This window comes from Panicum virgatum, chromosome 5N, assembly GCF_016808335.1.
Source record: "Panicum virgatum strain AP13 chromosome 5N, P.virgatum_v5, whole genome shotgun sequence".
In the NCBI taxonomy this organism is placed as follows: Eukaryota; Viridiplantae; Streptophyta; class Magnoliopsida; order Poales; family Poaceae; genus Panicum; species Panicum virgatum.
The window spans coordinates 24,443,068-24,465,230 of NC_053149.1; the positions used below are offsets into that span (position 1 = coordinate 24,443,068).

Below are 22,163 nucleotides of genomic sequence, written 5' to 3' on the forward strand. Positions count from 1 at the left end.
AGGTTGTACTCCTAGTAGCCATGTTATTATAGGGAGAGATATACAAAGGTTGCATCTATGGTTGACGACATATATGTATAAGCATTAGAAAAAGAGAGAGTTGAGGAAGAATTACCGTCCTTCTCGATGCTCGTAATGAAGTGTAGTGCGGCCTCCCCCATACTTAAGCATTGTGCTAAGCATGGAAGAAGAATCATGAGCATCTTATGGCAACCGTGATTATCTTACTCCATGAGATCTTTCTTTCTTGTCCACGAAATCCTCCCCCATGCTTAGCATGATGCTAGGCATGGAAGGAGAAGATGGACCATCTTGCAATTCTTGAAGTCCTTCCCTCATGTGTATGAATATCATCTTCAATGTGTCTTCACCTTTGTTGCCTCAATTCCCTTCAACTTCTTCTTGTACTGAGTCATGGTCCCAATCATTGCTTCACATCGTCGTCGCCTCCTTCAATTCCTCGTTGTCCCATTGCTGCCTCATCTTCATAAATTTTTCTTTCAATTTTCAGAACAGAACATGTACTGAAACATTGCTCCATTGTGAAGTGTATGAATTTTCCTTTTCAACGAGTCCTCATTCGCCCAAAATTGATTCCGAACAAGAGAGTTATGTCCATTTCATCCCATTGCTGCAATCTGTCCCGACGAATTTCAGAACGCGCAACGTCCAATGTTCTTGCCATATCTCCTTGTACGGGTCTTCAAATTCATTGATCTTAGATGTGTTGGAACGGGAATTTCATGGAGCTTCTGAATATCAACTTTTTCTTCCTTGTACATATCTGTCCATGTGCAAAATTTGATGAAAACAGCGGGGCTTGCTCTCGAACTTTGGAGATGTTGACGAATTTGATTTCTTCTTTGATCACGAATTCATGGAAACGCTTTGTCATGCCTGCAAAACAATTCAAGTGCACAATCTACCCCCAAGGTGACAGTTGGGAGTAGAAACAATTGCCAACAAACCAAAAACATCCCCTAAGATACTTAACTTGTGGCATAGTTAGTCTAGTGAAAATTAAACCTAATGGGTGTATGTGAATGCAAGTGGGAGGTGTGTGTATGCAAATGAGAGGAAAATGGATTGCTATCTTGGTCAAAAGAGCTTAAAGATGGAGGTCTGCAAACAAGTTTAAACACCACGTTTACACAAGATTGCAAAAGGTAAATACTATCATGATAAGCATTACATGGATAGGAAAGCATACATCAATAAGATTGAGACCAAGCTAGCAAAATGAGGGCATGAACAATGGTATGGATGCAAAGTGCAAATGCAAAGTTAGCAAAAACAAGTGTTAGCAAGGTTGAAAGGACCTTTCGATGTTGTTCCGCAACTAGCTTATTCAAAAATAATTGCTAAGAGTGACAAAAAGCCTTCGCGACACTTCATAAGAAGTGAGGCTTTTGTCAATGAAAATGTTATTTATCGAAAAGGACCAAGCAACCGAGCTAACAAGGTTTTAGAAGTAGGTTTATGGGTTTCCTATATTTTTTTTGGCTTAAAACAAAAATTTTGAAGACAGAGTGTTGGGTATAGAAATTCTATCTAAGGTGGTTTTAAAAAACTAGAGAGAAACAAAAGTTAGATTTTTTTTTGAAAGAAAAACATAACCTATGGTTTTAGGATTGCTCTATGAGTGGTTTTCCTAAGGGTTTTAGGATCTCAAAAGCGAGGCTAGTCAATGTTTTAAGAAAAAGTTTTTTTAAAATGCAACATGCAATGCAATGCAAGGGTGAGACGAACAACATGGTATGCAATGCAACACGGGGTGGGTGAACAAAATGATATGACATGATGAGGTGGTCTAAAACAAAACAAAAGTTAGCCTAAGTTAACTAGCCACAAGTTTAGAATCAAAGGGTGGTGCAATGCTTCTTATTTCCCTCTAAAAGGACACAAATAAAGCACACAAAAAGGTCTACAAGTTTCCCAAGATCAAATAACAAAGTGCTCCCTCAATAACATTTAGAATGAACAACATGAAGTTGTGGTTTTTGTTAGAGCAATGGTACAATGTTACTTGATATTCCAATTAAAGAGTGCAATGTAGACGGTCATATTAATATATATAAATAGATAAATAAAATGAACGGGTTGCCTCCCGCAAAGCGCTTTATTTAAAATCATAGAGCTTGACTTTATCACATACCTTCTCATTGATGTGAAGCCATGGTCCTTCGTGCGAGAATTCGAATTGTCCATGCGCAGCTTGTATTGATGACGTCTTTAGTAATCCATCGTGGTTCGCTCTTAACATCTTCATGCGTTGAATGTTGTCACTCGTGCCTTCCTTTGCCAACATCCTTGGGGCCCTTATTTTGTCCTGAGCTTCTGAATTCGATCATGTATGCTTGATGAAACCACAGCCCAAGCTCCTCTTCTTTGTTGTCATCCTTATCTCCTTCACCTTGTTCTTGTCATGTTGCTCTTCGCCTCTCCTTCGCAGATTTTACCCTGCGTCCAGAATAGAACATATACCAAAATATAGCTCTATTGAAAAGTTTATGAAATTACCTTTCCAACAAGTGGTCATTCGGTTTAAACGGAGTCCAAACGAGAGAGTTATGACCGTTTTACTTTAGCGCTGCATGCTGTCCAGAAAATTTCAGAGTGCACGACCTTCGATGTTTTGGCCATAACTTCTTGTGGGAAACTTCGATTGACTTCATTTTTAATTTGTTGGAACCGGAACTTCATGGGGCTTTTGAATATCCAAAAATATACTGCAATTTTCTTCTAAGGTCAAGCAGAATATTGATGATAACAATGACTTATTATGAATCGATCAGAAGATGTCGATGATCTTGATCTTGTGGTCTTCGGAGCGTCTTGTTGTGCATCCTTGGCTTCAAGGTCATCACCATTGATTCACCAGTGAGTAGCATGGCTCCAATGGTCTGTCTCCATGGTTCTTGCTTTGCCTAAGATGTCAGGATCGAAGGAGGCTCTCGTGCTTTGTGTCGATGATCAGAGTGGTCTCTTTCTTTGATTGTACTCGACTAGAAGCTTCTTGAGCATCCCATGGAGAAGATGGGTGGCATCATGGTTCCTCTAATCTTGTTGCCTCCAGCGTTGGTCAACTTCAAATCATCAATTTTTTGTGCACAAGGTCCTCCAAACATCTTGCGACATCGTCATCACTTTCTCCATTGTTTGTTGCTGCCTCTTCTTCATTGAATTCCATGATCATACTGCATAGAACATGTACCAAAATTCTACTCCATGGAAAGACTTATGAAATTAACTTTTCAACGAGTGGTCATTGATCCCAAACGGACTCCGGATGAAGAAGTTATGGTCGTTTTACTCCGGCACTGTGCTCTGTCCTGAGACATTTCAGAACACGCATCGTTGAAAGATTTTACCACAACTCTTCACACCGATCTCCAAAATTCACGATTCTTGATGCGTTGGAAAGAAGCCTTGATGGAGATTTACAATATACAATTTTCTCTCATGGTACTTCTCTGATCATGGACGAAAATCTCATCACAACAGTAGCACTTTGGGGATGATGATGATCCGATCGTACGATTTTCTTTTTGGGCATACTTCATCACCTATGGCTTGGACAAAGAAATCTCCAAGAGACATTAGCCAAAATTGACACGGTGGCATACCTTTTTCATCTTTACTTGTTTTGAGTGTGGGCTCGATAGTGGATGCTGGGCCACTAACAAAAGTTAGCACCTACCACTAAAGAGCGGGTCTTCACGTAGCCATCAACTTGCTTGAGTGAGATTGGACTTGTCAAAGTACGGACGTTGAGAACTTCTCAATCGCTTTGTGTCTAGGGTTTTACCTGCATTCATGGACACAAACAAGAAACATAGGATATATGCAATAATAAAATTAGGGTTAGTCCAAAAAGATAGATAGATCTCCCTAGGGTTCGAGTTGCCGATCCCCGGCAACAATGCCAGAAAAGCTTGTTGACACTCCTTAGAGCCCCAATTTACATACCGCAAGTGCACGGATCATGGTAGCTTTTCCCTTAGAGTACTCCCCCAAGGTTTATCATCCGTGGATCGAAAGCGAACCGACTAGGGTTTACCATCTAATCTATCGAACCTATCCTAAACATGAAGCGAAGATTGCATAAAAACTGAACACTTGATAGATATGAATGAAGCATAAGTGTTCATCACACCCACAACCGTAGATGAGATAACACAACCAAGGAGCTAGTAAAAAAGGTGATCAAAACATAGATTGCATCTCAACTAAAGGTACACGAAATAATCTCTCAGAAAGGCGACTCGCAAGCGGCCTACTTTCCCAAGGTCACCGGTGCGAGGTGCGTGTCGACGCCTAAGGTTTCCCAAAGCTTTACCCCAAACGCCCACCAAGTGCTCTTACTCGAAGCTCCTCCTCTTGGTGGCCGCGCAACAACTCCCATGGTACTCGCCATCTATCCTATTCCACATCATGGCGTCGCTAGAATTTTTCCCTCCGCCATGCTATCACCATACCGGGGTAATCAACCAACTAGCTAAAACACACTACCTCAACGTATCCGCAAGATATAGACTAATCACCACGAATAGATCTAATCTTACTATGAACATATGGATGCATCACATATGAGGAAGAAAGCATGCATTGAAGTAGACCAAAGTCGAGACAACTAGAATAAAGAGTAGATTGATATCACCATCGTGTGTGTACATATCCCGACGAATGTTGGGGGTGACTCCCGAACTCCACCATGGCACAACCTCGCAGGGAGGCCATGGCGGCTAGGGGTGGCCTAAGCCATCTCCTAGGTACCCTCGAAGACTTGCGGCGGCCATTCGCCTCCCTCCGGTCTTGGCCCTAGGTTTTCGTCGAGTTCTGGATGGATTGATTCCCCGAGTTGAATAAGGTGCGAGCTATTTATAAGCCGAGGAAGCCACCGGTCGAAGGGGAGGCCGAATCGCCTCAGAAATGGGCTAGGCCGGCCGGCCTACCCTCTTTTGGGCCCGCCTCGGTCTCATCTTTCGCGTGTAGACTCCTCGCATCTTCTAGAGTTTATGTCCTTCACGATTGCACCCCTTTGGACGTCGTTATCTTGGAGATATCTTCGAGGAAAGGATAGGATAGGGAATCCTTCCTTAAATTTTTATTTGCTTTGCTTAATCCCGAAGTATCTTGATCTCATCTTCGTGGGCTTGGTCTTTTGGGCTCTCTTGGAGTATGGATGTGCATGAATGGGCTTCAAATCAACTTGGGCTTTGGTCCTTCCTTTGGGCTTTGGCCTTCGTCTTTCTCCGTGTTAGCGCTCGATCACGGGCCTCGTCATTTCATGCTCCAAAATAGGCCAAAAACCTGCAAAAATGAAGTTCCTCCAAAATATATGTGCAAATGTGAAAATGACCAATAATTAGGCCGGGGTTAGGATAGTTTGTGATTTTGATATTAAATTCATGCCATTATCAAGGATAAATAAGGGATAAAATGGGTACTTAAGGAGCACCAACAGGGCCCGAGAATGGCATGGTATACGCCCTTCCAGTCCACCACCTCAAACTCGAGGGTCTCGGTGCGGAAGTTGGCTTTGCTGCCAAACGTGACCGGCAAGTCGATGTTGCCGATCGGGTACGCCTTCATGCCCGGCAGGATGTCGTAGAAGTGGAAGAGGGATTCTCGCAAGCAGGCTCGCGGGATTTCCATGGCTTCCAAGGTGTCGACGTAGAGGATGTTGAGGTTGCTGCCTTCGTCCATCAGCACCATGGTCAGGCGCATGTTGCTGATGACGGGGTCGACGACGAGAGGATAGCTTCCAGACGAGGGATGCTGACCGGATGGTCGTCCTGATCAAAAATAATGGGCGTGGACGCCCACTTCAACTTTCTAGGAATGGAACTTGCGGCAGCACATACCTCGCGGAGCCGAATCTTCTGCAGTCATCTGGAGCACTCGTCCTCCAGGCCGCCGATGATCACCAGACACTGATCCACGTCCAGGATCTCTCCTTCCGCCAGCTTCCCTTTGTCCTGGTCGGCGTCGGGCCGCTTGTTGCGGCCGTCGCCGTCGGCCTTGGCTGTCCGTCGGAGGAGGCGCTTCATCATGTCACAATCTTTGAACTTGTGGTTCACCGGATAGCCATGGTTGGTGCATGGCTTTTCCAGGAGCTGGTAGAAGTGATCGTTTCTCGGCGGGCGGTTATCTTGGCGCTCGGTCGCCGCGACCTCGCCGACGGCGGGAGGTCGGCAGTTTTTCTTGTTTCTTTTGTCCTCGTGGCTCGAGGACGGCCTGTCGCGGTCACGTTGCTTTTCTTTTGCCGCGTGCTGGTCACGCTCAAAGACGGCCCCGACCGCCTCCTCGCCGGAGGCGTGGTTGGTGGCGATCTCCAGGAGCTCGTGCGTAGTGCGCGGCTTCTGGCACCCTAGTTTATGGACAAGGGTCTTGCAGTGCGTTCCGCTGAGGAACACACCAATGACGTCGGCGTCGACGACGCCCGGCAGTGAGTTACACTGCTTGGAGAAGCGCCGGATGTTGTCGCACAGGGACTCGCCGGGCTCTTGCTTGCAGTTCTTGAGGTCCCAAGAGTTGCCAGGGCGTACGTATGTACCTTGAAAGTTACTGATGAATACTTTTCGGAGATCTGCCCTGCTGCCGATGGAGTCGGCGGGCAAGAAATCTAACCAGGCGCGGACGTTCTCTCCCAAGCATATAGAGAGGTACTCGATGATGAAGCGGTCGTTGTTTGCCCCTCCAGCCCGGCATGCAAGCCGGTAATCCTCCAGCCACACGCCAGGGTTCGTGTCCCCAGTATACTTCACGACGTTCGCCGGCGGTCGAAAGCGTTGGGGGAAAGGCGCCCCCCGGATTGCCCTGGAGAAGGCGTTTGGCCCGGTGGGGTCCGGGTTCAGACTCAAGTCGCGATCCTCGTCAGGGTCGCAGGGACGTCCGCCACGCCGGAGCGGTGAGCGTTCCGGGTTGGGCGCGTATTCTCGCGCTTCTTCCGCTCGCGCGGCCACGCGGTCAACGTCGGCGTGGTGCCTCGCCTGCTGCGGGCCTTGGATCATGCTGCACGCATCGTAGTAGGGACCGATGCGGTCATGAACCGGTGGCCTCGGCGGGAGAGGAGCGGATGCTGCCGCTGGGACGCGCGCGCCGTCCACGTTGTCCTGGCGTGCACGTGGGGTGCGCTGTACTTCGGATGGCTGCCGCCCACCGTGGCTCGCGCCGCCAATGGGACACAAGGCGGCGGCCTGTCGGCGGTGTAGCGAGGAGCTCTCCGCCTGTTGGACGGTGGCGAGTTCCACCATGTTCCTCACCTGACGGTGAAGATTTCTTTGGGCCGGATCCTCCAGCTCTGGCAACATCTGTAAGAGGATTGTGGCCGCTGCGATGTTTTGGCCTGCACGGAACTCTTGCGGCAGTTGCATGCGGGCGTTGTTGATGATGTCGCGGTTGACCCCACGTGCGCGCTGGCGCACGGAACTCGTGGGGTTTATCCTTTTTGACCCGGAGGGGGCCCGCGGAGGCTGTTCCACGGGCGGAGGCGTCTGTTGACGATTGAGGAGGTCTTCGCCGTGAGCCCGCGCGTTGACGAGCGCGTGCTCGTGATGGTCCGCTGGAGTGTGCGTCTGTTCGGACGGCACCACCTCTGGTGGCGGGTCGCCGTCGGCCATGGCACACATGCACGGCGGTGCAGATGTCCCCTCCAGGCGGTTGTCCCCCGTGCTGGAGGAATCACTCAGGGGATCCTCGTAGCACAAGAGGTCGTGGATGGAGTTAGGGTAGCTCTCTGTCATGCCCATGAACTATGACGCAGGCTGGAATCCTTTGGTGGCCTTGCGCACCTCCCGAGCGTAGACGTTCGCGGTGTTGCGTAGGCCGAACGGGAGTTGCTCTGAGAATGAGAGGGGTGTCGGGAGCGGAGGTCCGCCCGCGAGCTGCCAAGAGACGTTGGCCAGAGAGAAGAGGACCAAATTGACGTCCTTGACAGCGGGGTTGCAGGCCATCATGAACGCGATGCGGCGGAGCACCGCTCGGGTTGGCTGTGATGGCCTATGTTTCTTGATGCGCTAGCGAACTGATCGCCGACGCCTCAGGTTGCGAGGCTTGGGGGGAGGAGCGAGCTCCTCTATGGCCGCCGGGGTGGCTTCCTCCTCGTGGAGGCGCAGCGCACCGAGCTGGTCGGTGACGAACTCCAGACTTCCGAAGCGGAGGGTCTGGGAAGGCGGGAACGGTGGAGGCGCCCACGATCCGTCGGGGGGATCGCAGGGAACTCCAGGGACCCGAAATGGATCGTCTCACTGTGGCTCGCCGCCGGAGCGGTGAATAGGGTGATCGAAACCATCCGATCACCGAAGCAGCGAACACACAAAGCACTCCCCACGGACGGCGCCAAAACTGTCACTGCGGAAAATGGGCGACTACTAAACTACTCGATTGCTCGTTGGTTGTGCGCTTGATCGGATATGGTCTAGCACGCAAAGACTCGAGGATTTAGACTGGTTCGGGCCGAAAATGCCCTACGTCCAGTATGGGAGGTGGTGTTCTTGCTCTATTGCTCTCGAGCCTGGGTGCTCAAAGTGTAGAGGGGAGCTTTAAAGCTGGTCAAGCAGTGTTGAACCCATGAGAGTCCAACCATTTCCTATGTGGGGGGCTTTCCCCTTTATAGTCCAAGGTGGGGCCCCCATTACAGATATCTAGCATTGTGTCTTGGCACTGTTGGGGTGCGATTCATCCTTGTCAGTCGTCGGGGCCCAGTCGGTCGGTCGGGAGTGGGCTGGCTTGATTCTGGCGATCTTCTGAGCAGGGGATGATCCTGGCGATTTTCTTGGGCGGCACGTTCTCCTGGTGCTGTCCCATTCTGGCTCAGTCGGGGCGGCTGTAAGGATCACCGGGGTGTCCGACCCTAGAGGGGGAGGGGGTGAATAGGGTCGCTAATCGCTTTTCTATCCTAGGGCTCAATCTAATTGCATAAGATAAACCTAACACGTCCTACACATGCTAGTTATGACTAAGGTTTATCTATACTACCCTCTACTTACCCCAAAAGACTTGCAACCTATAGTCAATCCTAATCAAACTAACTAGGAAAGTAAAGGTAAGCAAGAAAGAGTAAATGCGGAAACGTAATGCGGTAAGTAAAGCGGTAAGGGAGAGGATATGCAAACTCCCGTGAAGACACCAAGACACACGATTTAACGTGGTTCGGTTAGGACACCAAAGTCCCTCCCTACGTCCACGGCCACTTGCTCACAAAGAACAAGTGTGATACCGAGTCTCTTCGCTTGATCACCGTCTTGCCACGCCTCCAAGGCTCCCGACAAGCAAAGGCTAAGTGACACCAAGTCACAAAGACGAGGTCACCGCCACCGTCTATCTCGAAGCGTCACCACGGCACCGTCTTCACTATCTTGGAGCTTTAACACCAAGTAGGGGCCTCCTTCCCCGCACAAAGTGTCGTTGCCACTCCACACCAAGTCGGAGGGTCACACGACGAGTACAAGTGTTTGCTTGCCGTAGCAAGACTTCTCTCAAGGGAGCTCTCGCAAGAACTAATCCCTAATCAAGCACTAAGCACTCTAACAAGTGTGCTTAAGCCTATATGATGTATAATGAAGCTCTATGGTGGTTGGAGATGATCTTTGGCTCTAGTATACTTCTTTGAACTCCAGCACACTCAAATGGTGCGGCCTTGGGGGTATATATAGGCAGCACAAGCAAATATAGCCGTTGGAGAAAAGCTGCCAGAAATGTGCTTAACACCGGTTAATCCGATGCTCCCCAAAATGCCATCGTCGGTTTAACCGGTGATACTAAACTGCCCACTGAAAACTAGCCGTTACGTGTACGGGCAATCAACCGACGCAATCGACCGGTGTATGTAATGTTAGCGTCGGTTTAACCGGTGAGTGCAACTGTCCTCTGATCCTTGAAAAACAAACTCTCTGGACAACTGCACCGACGCCATTAACCGGTGCATCATCGGTTCATCCGATGTATGCATTTTTCTTGGTCTGCTTCTGCCATTGCACCGACGTATTCAAACTTCCTATCGTCGGTTCATCCGGTGCCCAACCCTAGCCCGCAGGCCATTTCTGTCATTGCACCGATGAGTACATTTTGCCTTACGTCGGTTCAACCGGTGATACTAAAACTCCCAGACGTGCTCAAGTCAATGCACCGACGTGTGTAATTTGCTTGGCGTCGGTTCAACCGGTGACTTGATTTCTTTTAGGTTTCAGGGCGCTGCCCTGAGACCCGCGAGGGGCGGCTCCCCCTCGACCCCCGTCCGCTAACCGGGTAGCGGAACCCCCGTAGGGGCGGCCCTTCGGGCCTAGCTTCGCCTCTCTTCTCTTTGTCATCACTTGAACCTAAAAGCCTGAGTATATCATCTAAGCAAACACATTAGTTCAAGTGTTGCGTGTGTCATCAATCGCCAAAACATTATATTGAAATATGGCATGAGAGGCCATTTTCGCTACAGCGGCGCGACCACTTGGACGGTCGCTCGGGGGTCTCCTTCGGTCTTGTCCGCCAGAGCCTGTGTTCCTTATCCGCGGGGCTATCTTACGTAGATCTGCCACCGGACGGCGCGCCCGGTGAGAGGCGTCTTACCGAGGCCTGGCCGGGGGCGTCTGGTTACGCTTGCTGGCGTACTGTGGCGGTGCACTGAGGCAGCCATCATTACGGCGAGGGGAGGCAGCGTCTGCGGACGTCCCCTCCCGTTGTGTCAAGGGGCCCGCTCGAGCGGCACTGTCCCCTTGTCAGGGAGTCCCGCTGGCTTAGCCCTTGCCGCAAGATAAGGAGGGCTGGCATCTTGGGGCTTGCACGGAGCCTGTCTTTGCCGGCACGGCTGTCAGGAGGCGCGGCGCCCTTGGAGCGCACATCTCGGGTCACCGGCATGGCTCTGACCCGGGGCGTTGGGTCGCAGGGCCGCCACGTGTCCCGGGAGGTCGGGCTCCCGGACGCGTTGGCTTAGCAGCGAAGGTAGCTCCCCGCGCAGGTTAGCGGGCCGTCCCGTCCTTGGCCCAATAAGTCTGCTGGGCCTTGCTCCACACAAGTCGGGCCTGTTAGGGATCCTGGGTTTACTCCCCCGTCAGAACAGTACTGCTAACTAGCTGGTAGCTGGTGGCTGGTGCTGATTTAGTATGAGAGAACAGTATTGCTGGCTGGTTGGCTGACAAACCAAACGAACAGAGCGAAATTGTTTATGTTATGTAATCATTATAATAACTTTATTTGTATCGTTTCTATTTTCATGGATCTTAAATTTATATTTTTCTATACTTTTTTTGTTTGTTTGATTTGCATATCTTACCGTAGTGTTTGCCTGGACACTGTCGTAGTGGGAAGTAGAAAAGCAAAATAGTCAAAATGGTCCCTAAATTTTTGGCAAAGGATCAAGTTCGTCCTTATACTTTTGTTTTGGCCAATTTAATCCTTCAACTATTAAACTTGGGTTCAATTATGTCCTCCAAGCGAATTGAAGACCCCGTTTTGAATTGAAGATCTGATTCTGTTCGTCTCCCACCTCGGCCTCCTCCCCTCAACTCCAATCTCCAATCGCCGTTCCCCTCCCCGCTTCTCCAAAGGGAAAATTGGCTGCTGGACATCACTCAATTGTGGTTTTTGCCACAGGACACTAAAAAAGAAGAGATTTGCCAAAACACACTGCTCAAACATGTCAATTTGCTGCTGGACATCATAGCTGTTATAATAATATATCTCACTCAAACAAGTAAGTAAACAACATTTCTGGACAAAAATACCCTTACCCCTTCAAATAAACATTTGAACACCATAACAGGGGAATATTTGAACAGCATAACAGTGCAATATGATAGAGCAAGTGAATATCATTTTATCTTAAAATAATACTACAGATTCAAACGGAAGTAGCAGGTCCAACAAAATATCATGCTCCAACCATAGATCCACACATTACAAGACCACATATTACAAGGTCATGCTTTGAACAGCAACATTACAGGAAAATATCACTACATAGCTTATGTTTTCTTGGATCTGACAACCTTCATTTTTTTTGGCTTTCCCTTGCCATTGATAGGAACTGGGGATAAAGCAAGACATTGAACAGGCTCTATAGTGTCTTCAAGTTCAAGTATCCTCTTACGGCTGTAAATGTATATAAAGTTGTGTGAAATAAATATAGATAAAAAGCATAAAGGCACAGAGATTGAAGTTGCAGTACCTTCTTGTGACAGGGCTTGGTGTAGAAACTAGTGTCATGGCTCTAGTTGGTGTAGACAAGTCATATTCCAGCATTTTTCTTGACATACTACATATAGGTAGAAAGCATGTAAAATTGTAGTTATGATAGTAATACAATCAGGAAAATGCAATACCTTCTTGTCACTGGGCTACTTCGACAGTTTCCTGAACTAGAGGCTCCAAAAGGGATGGTGTAGTTTCAGATGAAGATACTGCAATAATTTGGGCATCTAAGGTTTCGGTGATTCCCTGCAACACACAAGGCATGTTATGCTGCCACCATCATCAGTCAATTTCACATAAGCACCGACAGCACAGCAAGCCTATAGGACGAACTGGGATCCATCCTACACAAACATTGGCACAAATTGAAGTAGAATTAACACCCAGTATGGCCTATTTCGCCGAATCAAGGTCAAAGTTAAAAACTAACACTAGGAAAAATTGGAAGAAAACTTATCCATCGGGAACCCATGAAAGATCATTTGATCCTCTGGAAAAATCTCATTGAGAAATCGTGGAGCTTCCATCTTCTACCAACTGCCGCTTGGTGTGGTCGCACTGTACCTCTGGTAGGCCAAGGTCGCGTGCCTCCAACCTCCGGTTGCTGTCGCCCGTCAAGCACGACCCGCGCCGCGAGTGAGGTGGGTTGGGGAGGAGATCCGCCGGAGGGGCTGCGCGCCGGCGGCCAGGGCGGCGCTGTCTGGGATGCAGCAGTGACCCCGCCGCTTCTCTCGTGCGAGCAGCTAGCCCTGAGAAGGCAAGTAGGGAATGAGTTGGGAGGGGAAAAGACAACGGGGTAAATCTGTTATTCCAGCTGCCTTTACAATTGAGTCCGGTGTCTAGCAGCAAATAGCCAAACCGTTTTTTGTTAGGCCCCGTTTAGTTCCCAAAAATTTTCACCCAAAAATTTTCACCTCCCTTTTAAACACATATATGAAGCACTAAATGTAATTAAATAACAAAACTAATTACACAGTTTGGATGTACACGACGAGACGAATTTTTTAAGCCTAATTAGTGCATGATTAGCCATAAGTGCTACAGTAACCCACATGTGCTAATGTCGCGGTCAAAGGCTTTAAAAGATTCGTCTCGCGGTTTCCAAGTGAGTTCTGAAATTAGTTTTTTAATTAGTGTCCGAAAAATCCTCCCGACATCTGGTCAAACGTTGACGAGACATTCAAATTTTTTTTCTTTTGGGAACTAAACGCACCCTTAGTGGGCTGCAGCAAAAGCATCAATCGAAGAGTGCCCACGGGCTAATTTTGCCTTCTCCAAAACCTTCCCCAAAAAAAAACCCTCCCCCAAACCCTTGGAACCCACGCCATCGCCCCTCGCCGTCGCCACCGCAGCCATGCTCGGATCTCAGGACCGCCGTCCCTTCCGCCCGCCGGACTGGGCCCCGCCTCCTCCGCACCGCCATCGCGACTACCGCGACCACCACTACCACAATCAGCACCAGTACCAGCCCCAGCCCCAGCCCCAACGCTACCGCCCCGTGCAGCCGTCGCATCCCCCGCCGCAGCTCGCCGTGTTCCTCCTCCGCACGGGTCCCGATTACTCCGCGCCAACCGCAACTGAGGTGGAGGCCCTCGTCGGGGCCCTCCCGTCCCCGGCCCCGGCCAGCCTCTCCGTCAACTCCTCGGGCCGCCTCGCCGCGCGCCTCGTCTTCCGCACCCTCCGCGAGGCCGCGGCCGCCGCGGCCGAGCTCTGGGCGCGCCGCCTCGAGGGGCATCACCTCCTCACCCTGGAACTCCAGGACCCCACCCTCGCAGCCCACGCCTCCCCGCTAATTGCCTCACTCTTCGCGGTCCACGCCTCCCGCCTCCTCGATTCGGACCTCTCGGCCCTCTCGGCCGCCCGGTCTGCTGAACTCGCAGCGTCCATCCAGGCTGTGAAGCGCCGCCTGCGCTCGCCAAATCGCTTCCGCGACTTTGATCAGCTCAATCTCGAGATGAAGACACTCGAGGCGGAGAAGGAATTGGTGGACGCCAAAATTGCGGAGTATCAGGTGGCAATGAGGTCGATACGACGCGCAATGCTGCGTGAGACTGATGATGAGGAGGAGGGGGTGGACGTTTTTGGGTCTGTGCAAGGTGTGGAAGTGGACTTTGCGAGGGTGCACAAGATAATGCTGCGTGAGTGCCGGAGGCTCAAGGAGGGCCTGCCAATCTATGCGTACCGCAGGAGGATTCTCAATCACATTTTCACTAACCAGGTAACGATGGTTTATTTGAATTCACTACGTGATTTTAATTTCGAGGGAAATGCAATACCATGTAAATTATTTGAAGGTTCGTGCTTAGTATGCTTACAACTCTGGATAAGTGTCGTGTTTGGTGTTTGGTTGTGGGTGCATTATCAAATACAATGATGCGCCATCTAGATGTTCGACTTTGTTTGGATGGGTTGTCCAGCATCCTGAGTTAACTGATTTGTGGCCTCAGTTTTGGATTTTGATGCATACTGAAAGAACACCCTTGCTTGTGCTTTCTGATGAGTATTAGAAGAAAGTTTAGTAGGGCATGTACAACAGGGAGGCGCTTGAGAGAATATCAATAGGCATTCACATAAGAACCTCAACCTACAATGGAACACCTATTTGCAGACGTTTAAATACTCCCTCCGTCCCAATTTATTTGCACGTCTAGGATGAGGGGGAGGCATTTAAGGAAGCTGTGAAATTACCAAACTGCCCCTAAAAAAAAGGGCCTGACATCTACAGTAAGTATACAAACCATGATTACTCCAGCTGTGAGATTTTTTTTCCTTTTTTTTTGCCTCCGCTTGTGTGGATGAGATTGCTCCAGCTGTTTGCATATTTTATGTTCACGTCTGCAACCACCGCAGCCACCACAGTTCACCGGTCTAGCAGTGCCATGGAGCCCGTTATTGTGGGATTTTTTTTAAACTGCATACGTGCAAATAAAATGGGACGGAGGGAGTATATTGAAAAACTTAAGAGCCATTTAAGTGCCTTTCGCCTCCAATACTAACCACATTACCACAAGCATCTGCCTTTTCTTTACTGAACTGTTCTTGTCCTTATCACACCCTGCTTCTTCATCGATTAAGTGAGGCTGGAATTTTCGAGGGATTGATCAGTCAGTTGTACTGGGTATTGTTTAGAGACCATAGCAGGAGAAACTCTCATTCTGCTGCTGTGTTAGAGTTCTCCTCTGGCCTTTTATTCATACTTCAGAACCATAGACTCATTTTAGTTTTGCTCAGGCCTTGCATGCGTTTAGTTCGGACTTTGGACCAATCATGCTCATAGAGCAGAGGAGAGCTCTTGGGGTCAACTAGGCTTGAACGAATTAAATCCAATTACCATTCATTAGTTGTTGCGCTCAGGCTAGAAATGTTAATCATGCAAGGACCTAGTGTCCGACTGCCAAGTGGAGCGGCTACTCTGTTAATAAGTGCCTGGAAAGATTGGGCTGCCCTCCACCGTGGCGGTCAGATAGTAACCATCTAGAAGCGCCTGTAATCCTAAATGCTTTGTGCAGACCCCTAAGTGCATGAGGCATCAAACTTTTAATGTTTGGCTTGTTCAATGTTTGTGTGGGAGCAATTTATGCTATTTGCTATCATTCATCCATTTGAATTTATACGCACAGCACGTCAGCTAGAAAATTTCTTTGTGATCTAAATTTAATGATCTCTATTTTCTTTAGGTCATGATCTTGATAGGGGAAACTGGTTCTGGGAAGAGCACACAGTTGGTTCAGTTTCTTGCAGACTCGGGTCTTGCTGCCGGTGGTTCCATCGTCTGTACTCAACCTCGAAAGATTGCTGCTATATCTTTAGCACATAGAGTAGATGAAGAAAGCAATGGCTGTTATGGGAACAATTCTGTGATGTCATATTCAACCTTCTTAAATTCTCAAGGTTTTGGCTCTGAGATTATATTCACCACAGACAGTTGTCTTTTGCATCACTGCATGAGTGATAAGGGCCTGGATGGCATTTCGTATATTATTGTAGATGAAGCTCATGAAAGAAGCTTGAATACTGATCTTCTGTTAGCTATGATCAAGAACAAGCTGCTTGATAGGCTGGATCTGCGGCTTATTATAATGTCTGCCACTGCTGATGCTGACAGACTTATGGAGTACTTTTATGGTTGTCAAACATTTCATGTTAAAGGGCGAAGTTTCCCAGTTGAAATTAAGTATGTCCCAGACATATCAGCAGAGGCTTCCTTGAATCCTTTGCAAAGTATTTGTTCTGTTGCTTGTGCTACTGCTTCCTATGTTACTGATGTTGTAAGAATGGTTAGCTTCATCCACAAGAATGAAGAAGAGGGTGCTATACTTGCTTTTTTGACATCTCAACTGGAAGTAGAATGGTCCTGTGAATCCTTCAGTGATCCAAATGCTGTGGTGCTTCCGATGCATGGAAAGCTTTCACATGTAGAACAGAGTCAGGTATTCAAAAGCTATCCTGGAAAGAGGAAGATTATCTTCTGCACAAATATAGCTGAAACATCATTGACCATAAAAGATGTGAAGTATGTTGTTGATTGTGGCCTGGCCAAGGAATGCAGATTTATTCCTAGTAGTGGACTCAATATACTGAAAGTCAATTGGATTTCTCAAAGTTCTGCTAATCAACGTGCTGGCCGAGCTGGTCGAACAGGAGCAGGCAAATGTTACAGGCTTTACTCAGAATCTGACTTCGGTATGATGGAAGTGCATCAAGAACCTGAAATCCGTAAAGTTCATCTTGGCACTGCTGTCCTGAGAATACTTGCTTTGGGTGTTGGGGATGTACAAAATTTTGAGTTTGTTGATGCTCCAGATCCAGAGGCCATCAATATGGCTGTGAATAATCTTGAGCAACTAGGTGCCATAGAATGTAAATATAATGGGTTTGAGCTAACTGATATCGGACACCACCTGGTCAAATTAGGAATTGAACCAAGGCTTGGGAAAATCATGCTTGATTGCTTCAGTTCTGGTCTGAAGAAAGAAGGTGTAGTCCTAGCCGCTGTTATGGCTAATTCTAGTAGCATATTTTGTAGAGTGGGCACTAATGAGGAGAAATATAAAGCTGACCGTCGGAAAGTCCCATTCTGTCACCCTGATGGAGACCTTTTCACTTCACTTGCTGTTTATAAGAAGTGGGAGGATGGTCATGCGAACAAGAATGTCTGGTGCTGGCAGAATAGTATCAATGCCAAGACCCTGAGGAGGTGCCAGGAAACTATATCTGAACTTGAAAATTGTCTAAAGCATGAACTGAACATTATTATTCCAAGTTATTGGCGTTGGAACCCTGAGGAGCCTACTTTGCATGATGCTTCGTTAAAGAGGATCATTCTATCATCTCTTAGAGGCAATCTTGCTATGTTTTCTGGACATGAAAAGTTTGGTTATCAGGTGATTTCAGCAGATCAACCTGTGCAGCTTCACCCTTCATGCTCATTATTTATTTATGATAGCAAGCCTGAATGGGTGGTATTTGCAGAAATCTTGTCAGTCCCTAATCAGTATTTGGTGTGTGTAACAGCTGTTGATCATGATGCCTTGTGTACAGTTTACCCCATGTCTTTTATTAAAGAATTGGAGATGAATAAATTGCAGAGGAAAGTGATTACTGGGATTGGAAATAAATCACTGAGAAGATTTTGTGGTAAATCTGGCCAAAATCTGCACAAAGTTGTTTCACTGCTGAGGGAGGGCTGCAGAGATGACCGAATAACAGTTGATATAGACTTCAATGGCAATGAAGTTTTGTTATATGCTAAACAACATGATATGGAAAAGGTCTTTTGCATTGTTAACGATGCTTTGGAATTTGAAGCTAAGTTACTGAGAAATGAATGTGACGAGCGAAGACCTGGTTGCTCTGTTCTTGCACTATTTGGCTCAGGTGGTGAAATCAAGCATTTGGAACTTGGGAAGAGGTATCTAACAGTGGAGATTCTGCATCAGAATCCTTGTGACATAGATGAGAAGGAGCTAATTCGTTTGGTGGATGATCACGTCCCTAGTATAGCTAATTTTTATATATTCGGGGGTTTTCAGGCAACCTCAGATGAAATGAAGTGGGGAAAGTTTACATTCCTAACACCAGAAAATGCTGAGGATGCTATTTCGAAATTGAATGGGATCGAATTTCATGGTTCCTTGCTAAAAGTGGTTCCTGTATGCTCTTACAGGAATCCAGGGTTACCATTTCCTGCAGTAAAAGCTAAAGTATCTTGGCCACGTAAGCCAAGCAGGGGACATGCACTTGTAATATGTGCTAGTGGAGAAGCTGAATTTGTTGTAAAGGACTGCTTTGCCCTAGGAGTTGGTTGGAGGTACCTCAATTGTGAGGTTAGTAAGAAGTATGAGAACTGTGTCTTTGTCACAGGGGTTCCTTTCCATGTAACAGAGCCAGAATTGTATGATGCTTTTCGTGGTACAACAACCAGGACAATCCTTGGTATCCGCCTGCTTAGAGGACCATCAACAGTTGGCCCCTCTGTTTCGGAATGTGAAGAAGCACTGATGAGAGAGATATCTCAATTCATGCCAAATAAGAATTTTCCTGGACAAAATTTCCGTGTGCAAGTGTTCAATCCAGAAGAGAGAGACTCAATGATGAGAGCTAGCATAACCTTTGATGGAAGTATGCATAGAGAGGCTGCAACAGCACTGGACCATCTTCAAGGAAGTGTTCTTCCTTGTTGTCTTCCTTGGCAGATAATACAATGCCAACATGTTTTTCATAGTACTGTTTCCTGTCCGACACGCATTTACAATGTTATCAGCCAGGCAGTTGGTTCTTTGCTCGAGAGCTTCAGAAGCCAAAAAGGTATGGCTTCAATCCATCTGTTAGAAAATTTGCTTCTATCTTCCCACTTCTCTGTTTGTCGCAACATACTCTGCCTTCCCTGTTAATGCCATGTTCTTGTATGTTAAAAAAATTACCTTCCTTTAATGGTCCTTGTGTTCTGTTGGTGGAACCATACCCTGCTCTTCTGTCTTTGTTCTATTCTTGTTTGTCTGTCTCCCCGTTCTTCAGTTTATACAAGCCAGTTACAAAGTGTTAGCCATCCTTTCTAGCATTTCATTCTAATCTCCTCATTCTGTTCCAAAATCCTTTCTCCTTCCCATTTCTCCATAGAAAGCTACTTTTTATTTTTCGCACTTAGCTTTGCTGTCCTTTTTTTTTTCTGGAAGAATTTGAAATCTAGCCTATTTAATGGTTCAAGAGATGACCATGTTAGGATGTATCCAGTTATCTTTTTGTGCCTCATGTCTTCACTCACACAAATGAGCATTTAGGTAGATTTCTTTATTTGAACTTTATCTGTTCGAAAAGGGTAAAATTTCAGTGTCATCTGCTCCTATCCCAATGTAAAAGTGTTTTTGAATGCACTGGGTGCAAAATCAATGAAAATTCAAAATGCCTTCAAATCAGCAAATAATATCCAATTATCTGTCAGAAGAATGTGGGTAAGGTAATCATACATGTATGATGCTACTAATTTTTTGGCTGTATTATTGATATGTTAATTCATAGTTGTGTTCCTTGTGTTCAGAAGTGACATTTTCAGAACCACTGTAGACTTTGCTAGCAGATCCAGTAATAAAGAATAAAGTGAAGTGAGCTGTCCTGTGAAATAAACCATTAAAGATAATGGCAATAGCCTAACACATCTAATTGTATTGCTGGCCGTCTTAAGTAGCTCCTAGTGCACCACTTTGTTATCTGTTTCTTCGAGACTGCATAGTCTTTGAACACACTGGTTAGTTTAAAGTCTTGATCAATTGATGTTTCTGCATGCAGGTGTATCTTACAATTTAGAGAAGAATGAGAATGGCAATTTCCGGGTTAAACTCACTGCAAATGCAACAAAGACCATAGCAGATTTGAGAAGACCTCTTGAGCTTTTGATGGAAGGCAAAACCATAAACCACCCTGATCTGACGTTAAGCGCTGTTCAATTACTCTTGTCGCGTGATGGTTTGGCACATTTGAGATCAGTTGAACAAGAGACTGGTACTTACATTCACTATGACAGGCAAAGCCTGAACACTAAAGTCTTTGGACACACAGACCAGGTGGCAGCAGCTGAGGAAAAATTGGTTCATGCACTTCTACAGCTCCATGAGAAGAAGCCACATGAAGTTCGTCTTCGTGGCCGGAACCTCCCACCAAACTTGATGAAGGAAGTAATAAAAAAATTTGGAGCTGATCTAGAAGGATTTAAGAAAGAGGTACCTTCTGCAGAGCTTCAGTTAAACACACGACAACATGTGCTATATGTTCGAGGCAGCAAGGAAGATAAGCAAAGGGTGGAAGAGATGATATCTGAACTGATAACCTCTAGTGGCCACAATTCTCTGGGTCAACTGTTGTCAGAGAATGCATGTCCTATTTGCTTTTGTGAGCTCGAAGATCCATTTAAGCTCGAATCCTGTGGCCACATGTTTTGTAAGGCTTGTTTGGTGGATCAGTGTGAATCTGCCATGAAATCACAGGATGGTTTCCCTCTTTGTTGCCTTAAAAATGAGTGCAAGAAGCTCCTCCTCCTTGTAGATCTGAGGTCTCTCCTGCCTGACAAGCTTGATGAGCTGTTTAGAGCTTCCTTGAATGCATTTGTTGCATCTAGCCCAGGATTATACCGCTTCTGCACCACACCTGACTGCACGTCCATTTACCAAGTAGCTCCTGCAGATGCAGAAGGCAAACCTTTTGTCTGTGGGTCTTGCTATGTAGAGATCTGTACCAAGTGCCATCTCGAGTACCATCCATTCATATCTTGTGAGGCATACAAAGAATACAAGGCAGACCCAGATGCAACTTTGCGTGAATGGCGCAAAGGGAAGGAGAACGTGAAGAGTTGTCCTTCATGTGGATATACAATTGAGAAAACTGAAGGTTGCAACCATGTTGAGTGTAGGTGTGGCAGCCACATCTGTTGGGCATGCTTGGAGAAATTCAAGAGCAGTGAGGAGTGTTATAGCCATCTCAGGTCTGTGCACCTATCCTATTAGCAACTTATGTAGAATCTTGATGTAAATTTGTACATATGCACGAATAATCATCTGGTGTACGATATAGTAAGTCGATTCCTTCCACCAAATAGTATATGTATATAATCTTCTGATCCCCCATGGTTCCCCATCTATTTCTGTGCCGTGAATATCATTGGTGCTTTATCATTTTTATAAAAATCTTATCCAGGACATTCTAGAGCATTAGTGCATGGTGACCCTTTTAAGCTGTCATCCTTGATTTCACTCATGTCATAGAAATTTGTCCACTGGATGTATATGCAAAGTGTGATTCTTTATTATATCTTTTGTGGAATAATTGACTCGGGCAGAAAGAAAGTTTATCTAATCTTATCTTTAAGCTCTTCAAAATCTTGGAAAACATGCATTAAGTTTATGCCAGGGAAAGCATCTAGTGTTATTTCCCTGTCTAAACTCTAAACAAGTAGTAGCGAATGAAATGTTCTTTTGTTCTTATACTATGTTAGGAGTACTCTTCTTTCCGTCTTGGGATTTAACCATTTGAATTTACTATTTGTCAATAAGTTCAATATGCCTGTTTGCCCCCAGTGAGCTTTAACTGCCTGTTCCCAATGAGCTTTAACTGCAACACATGAATATATATGGTTGGGTGGTGTTTGATGGTTCTCTTGGATTAATTAGAGTTGATCACGTTTTGTTCAGTTGGCAACCAAAACACAAGACTCAACATACAGTCGGCTCCAAGAAGAGACTAGTCATTTGATCTCTCTAGAGATAGATAAAGTTACCACAAACATTTCACTGTCGACTACCGTCGAAACACAAATGCTAAATAGGCAGGTTTACAGCCTGTAACGGTGTAACCTAGCCAATTGAGAGCATAAAGACGCGAGAACGCATGGAGAAGCAACATGCCGTGAGCAGGTGAGCTCGCCGTCGGGCGCACCCTCATGCTCACCGCCCACCTGCTTTCTCTCCTCCCCACATACCGACATGCCC

The 22,163-nt window shown here is 46.8% G+C and overlaps 1 protein-coding gene and 1 long non-coding RNA gene across 3 annotated transcripts; one reads left to right on the forward strand and one right to left on the reverse strand.

The window, feature by feature from the left end:
- Positions 1–11,789: 11,789 nt before the first annotated feature.
- LOC120676103 lies at positions 11,790–13,052 on the reverse strand. Of its 2 annotated transcripts, XR_005675669.1 has the most exons (4): positions 12,751–13,052; positions 12,318–12,432; positions 12,164–12,250; positions 11,790–12,087 (listed from the first exon to the last, which is right to left on the reverse strand). It is a non-coding gene; the product is annotated as an uncharacterized LOC120676103 (long non-coding RNA). The 2 variants fall into 2 exon arrangements; XR_005675668.1 differs by lacking the exon at positions 12,751–13,052 and having other exon boundaries at positions 12,318–12,621.
- Positions 13,053–13,410: 358 nt separating this feature from the next.
- LOC120676104 (ATP-dependent RNA helicase DEAH12, chloroplastic-like) lies at positions 13,411–21,379 on the forward strand. The gene is made up of 3 exons (XM_039957327.1): positions 13,411–14,404; positions 15,864–18,993; positions 19,972–21,379. The coding sequence occupies exons 1-3, from the start codon at positions 13,541–13,543 to the stop codon at positions 21,180–21,182; spliced, it is 5,205 nt and encodes a 1,734-aa protein (XP_039813261.1). The 5' UTR covers positions 13,411–13,540; the 3' UTR covers positions 21,183–21,379.
- The last annotated feature ends 784 nt before the right edge of the window (positions 21,380–22,163 follow it).

Excerpts from the sequence above, each read along its gene's own strand:
- LOC120676104 (XM_039957327.1), top strand. The coding sequence starts at position 13,541 with ATGCTCGGATCTCAGGACCGCCGTCCCTTCCGCCCGCCGGACTGGGCC. Across the intron at positions 14,405-15,863 it reads ATCACATTTTCACTAACCAG|GTCATGATCTTGATAGGGGA; the intron begins GTAACGATGGTT and ends TATTTTCTTTAG. Across the intron at positions 18,994-19,971 it reads GAGCTTCAGAAGCCAAAAAG|GTGTATCTTACAATTTAGAG; the intron begins GTATGGCTTCAA and ends TTCTGCATGCAG.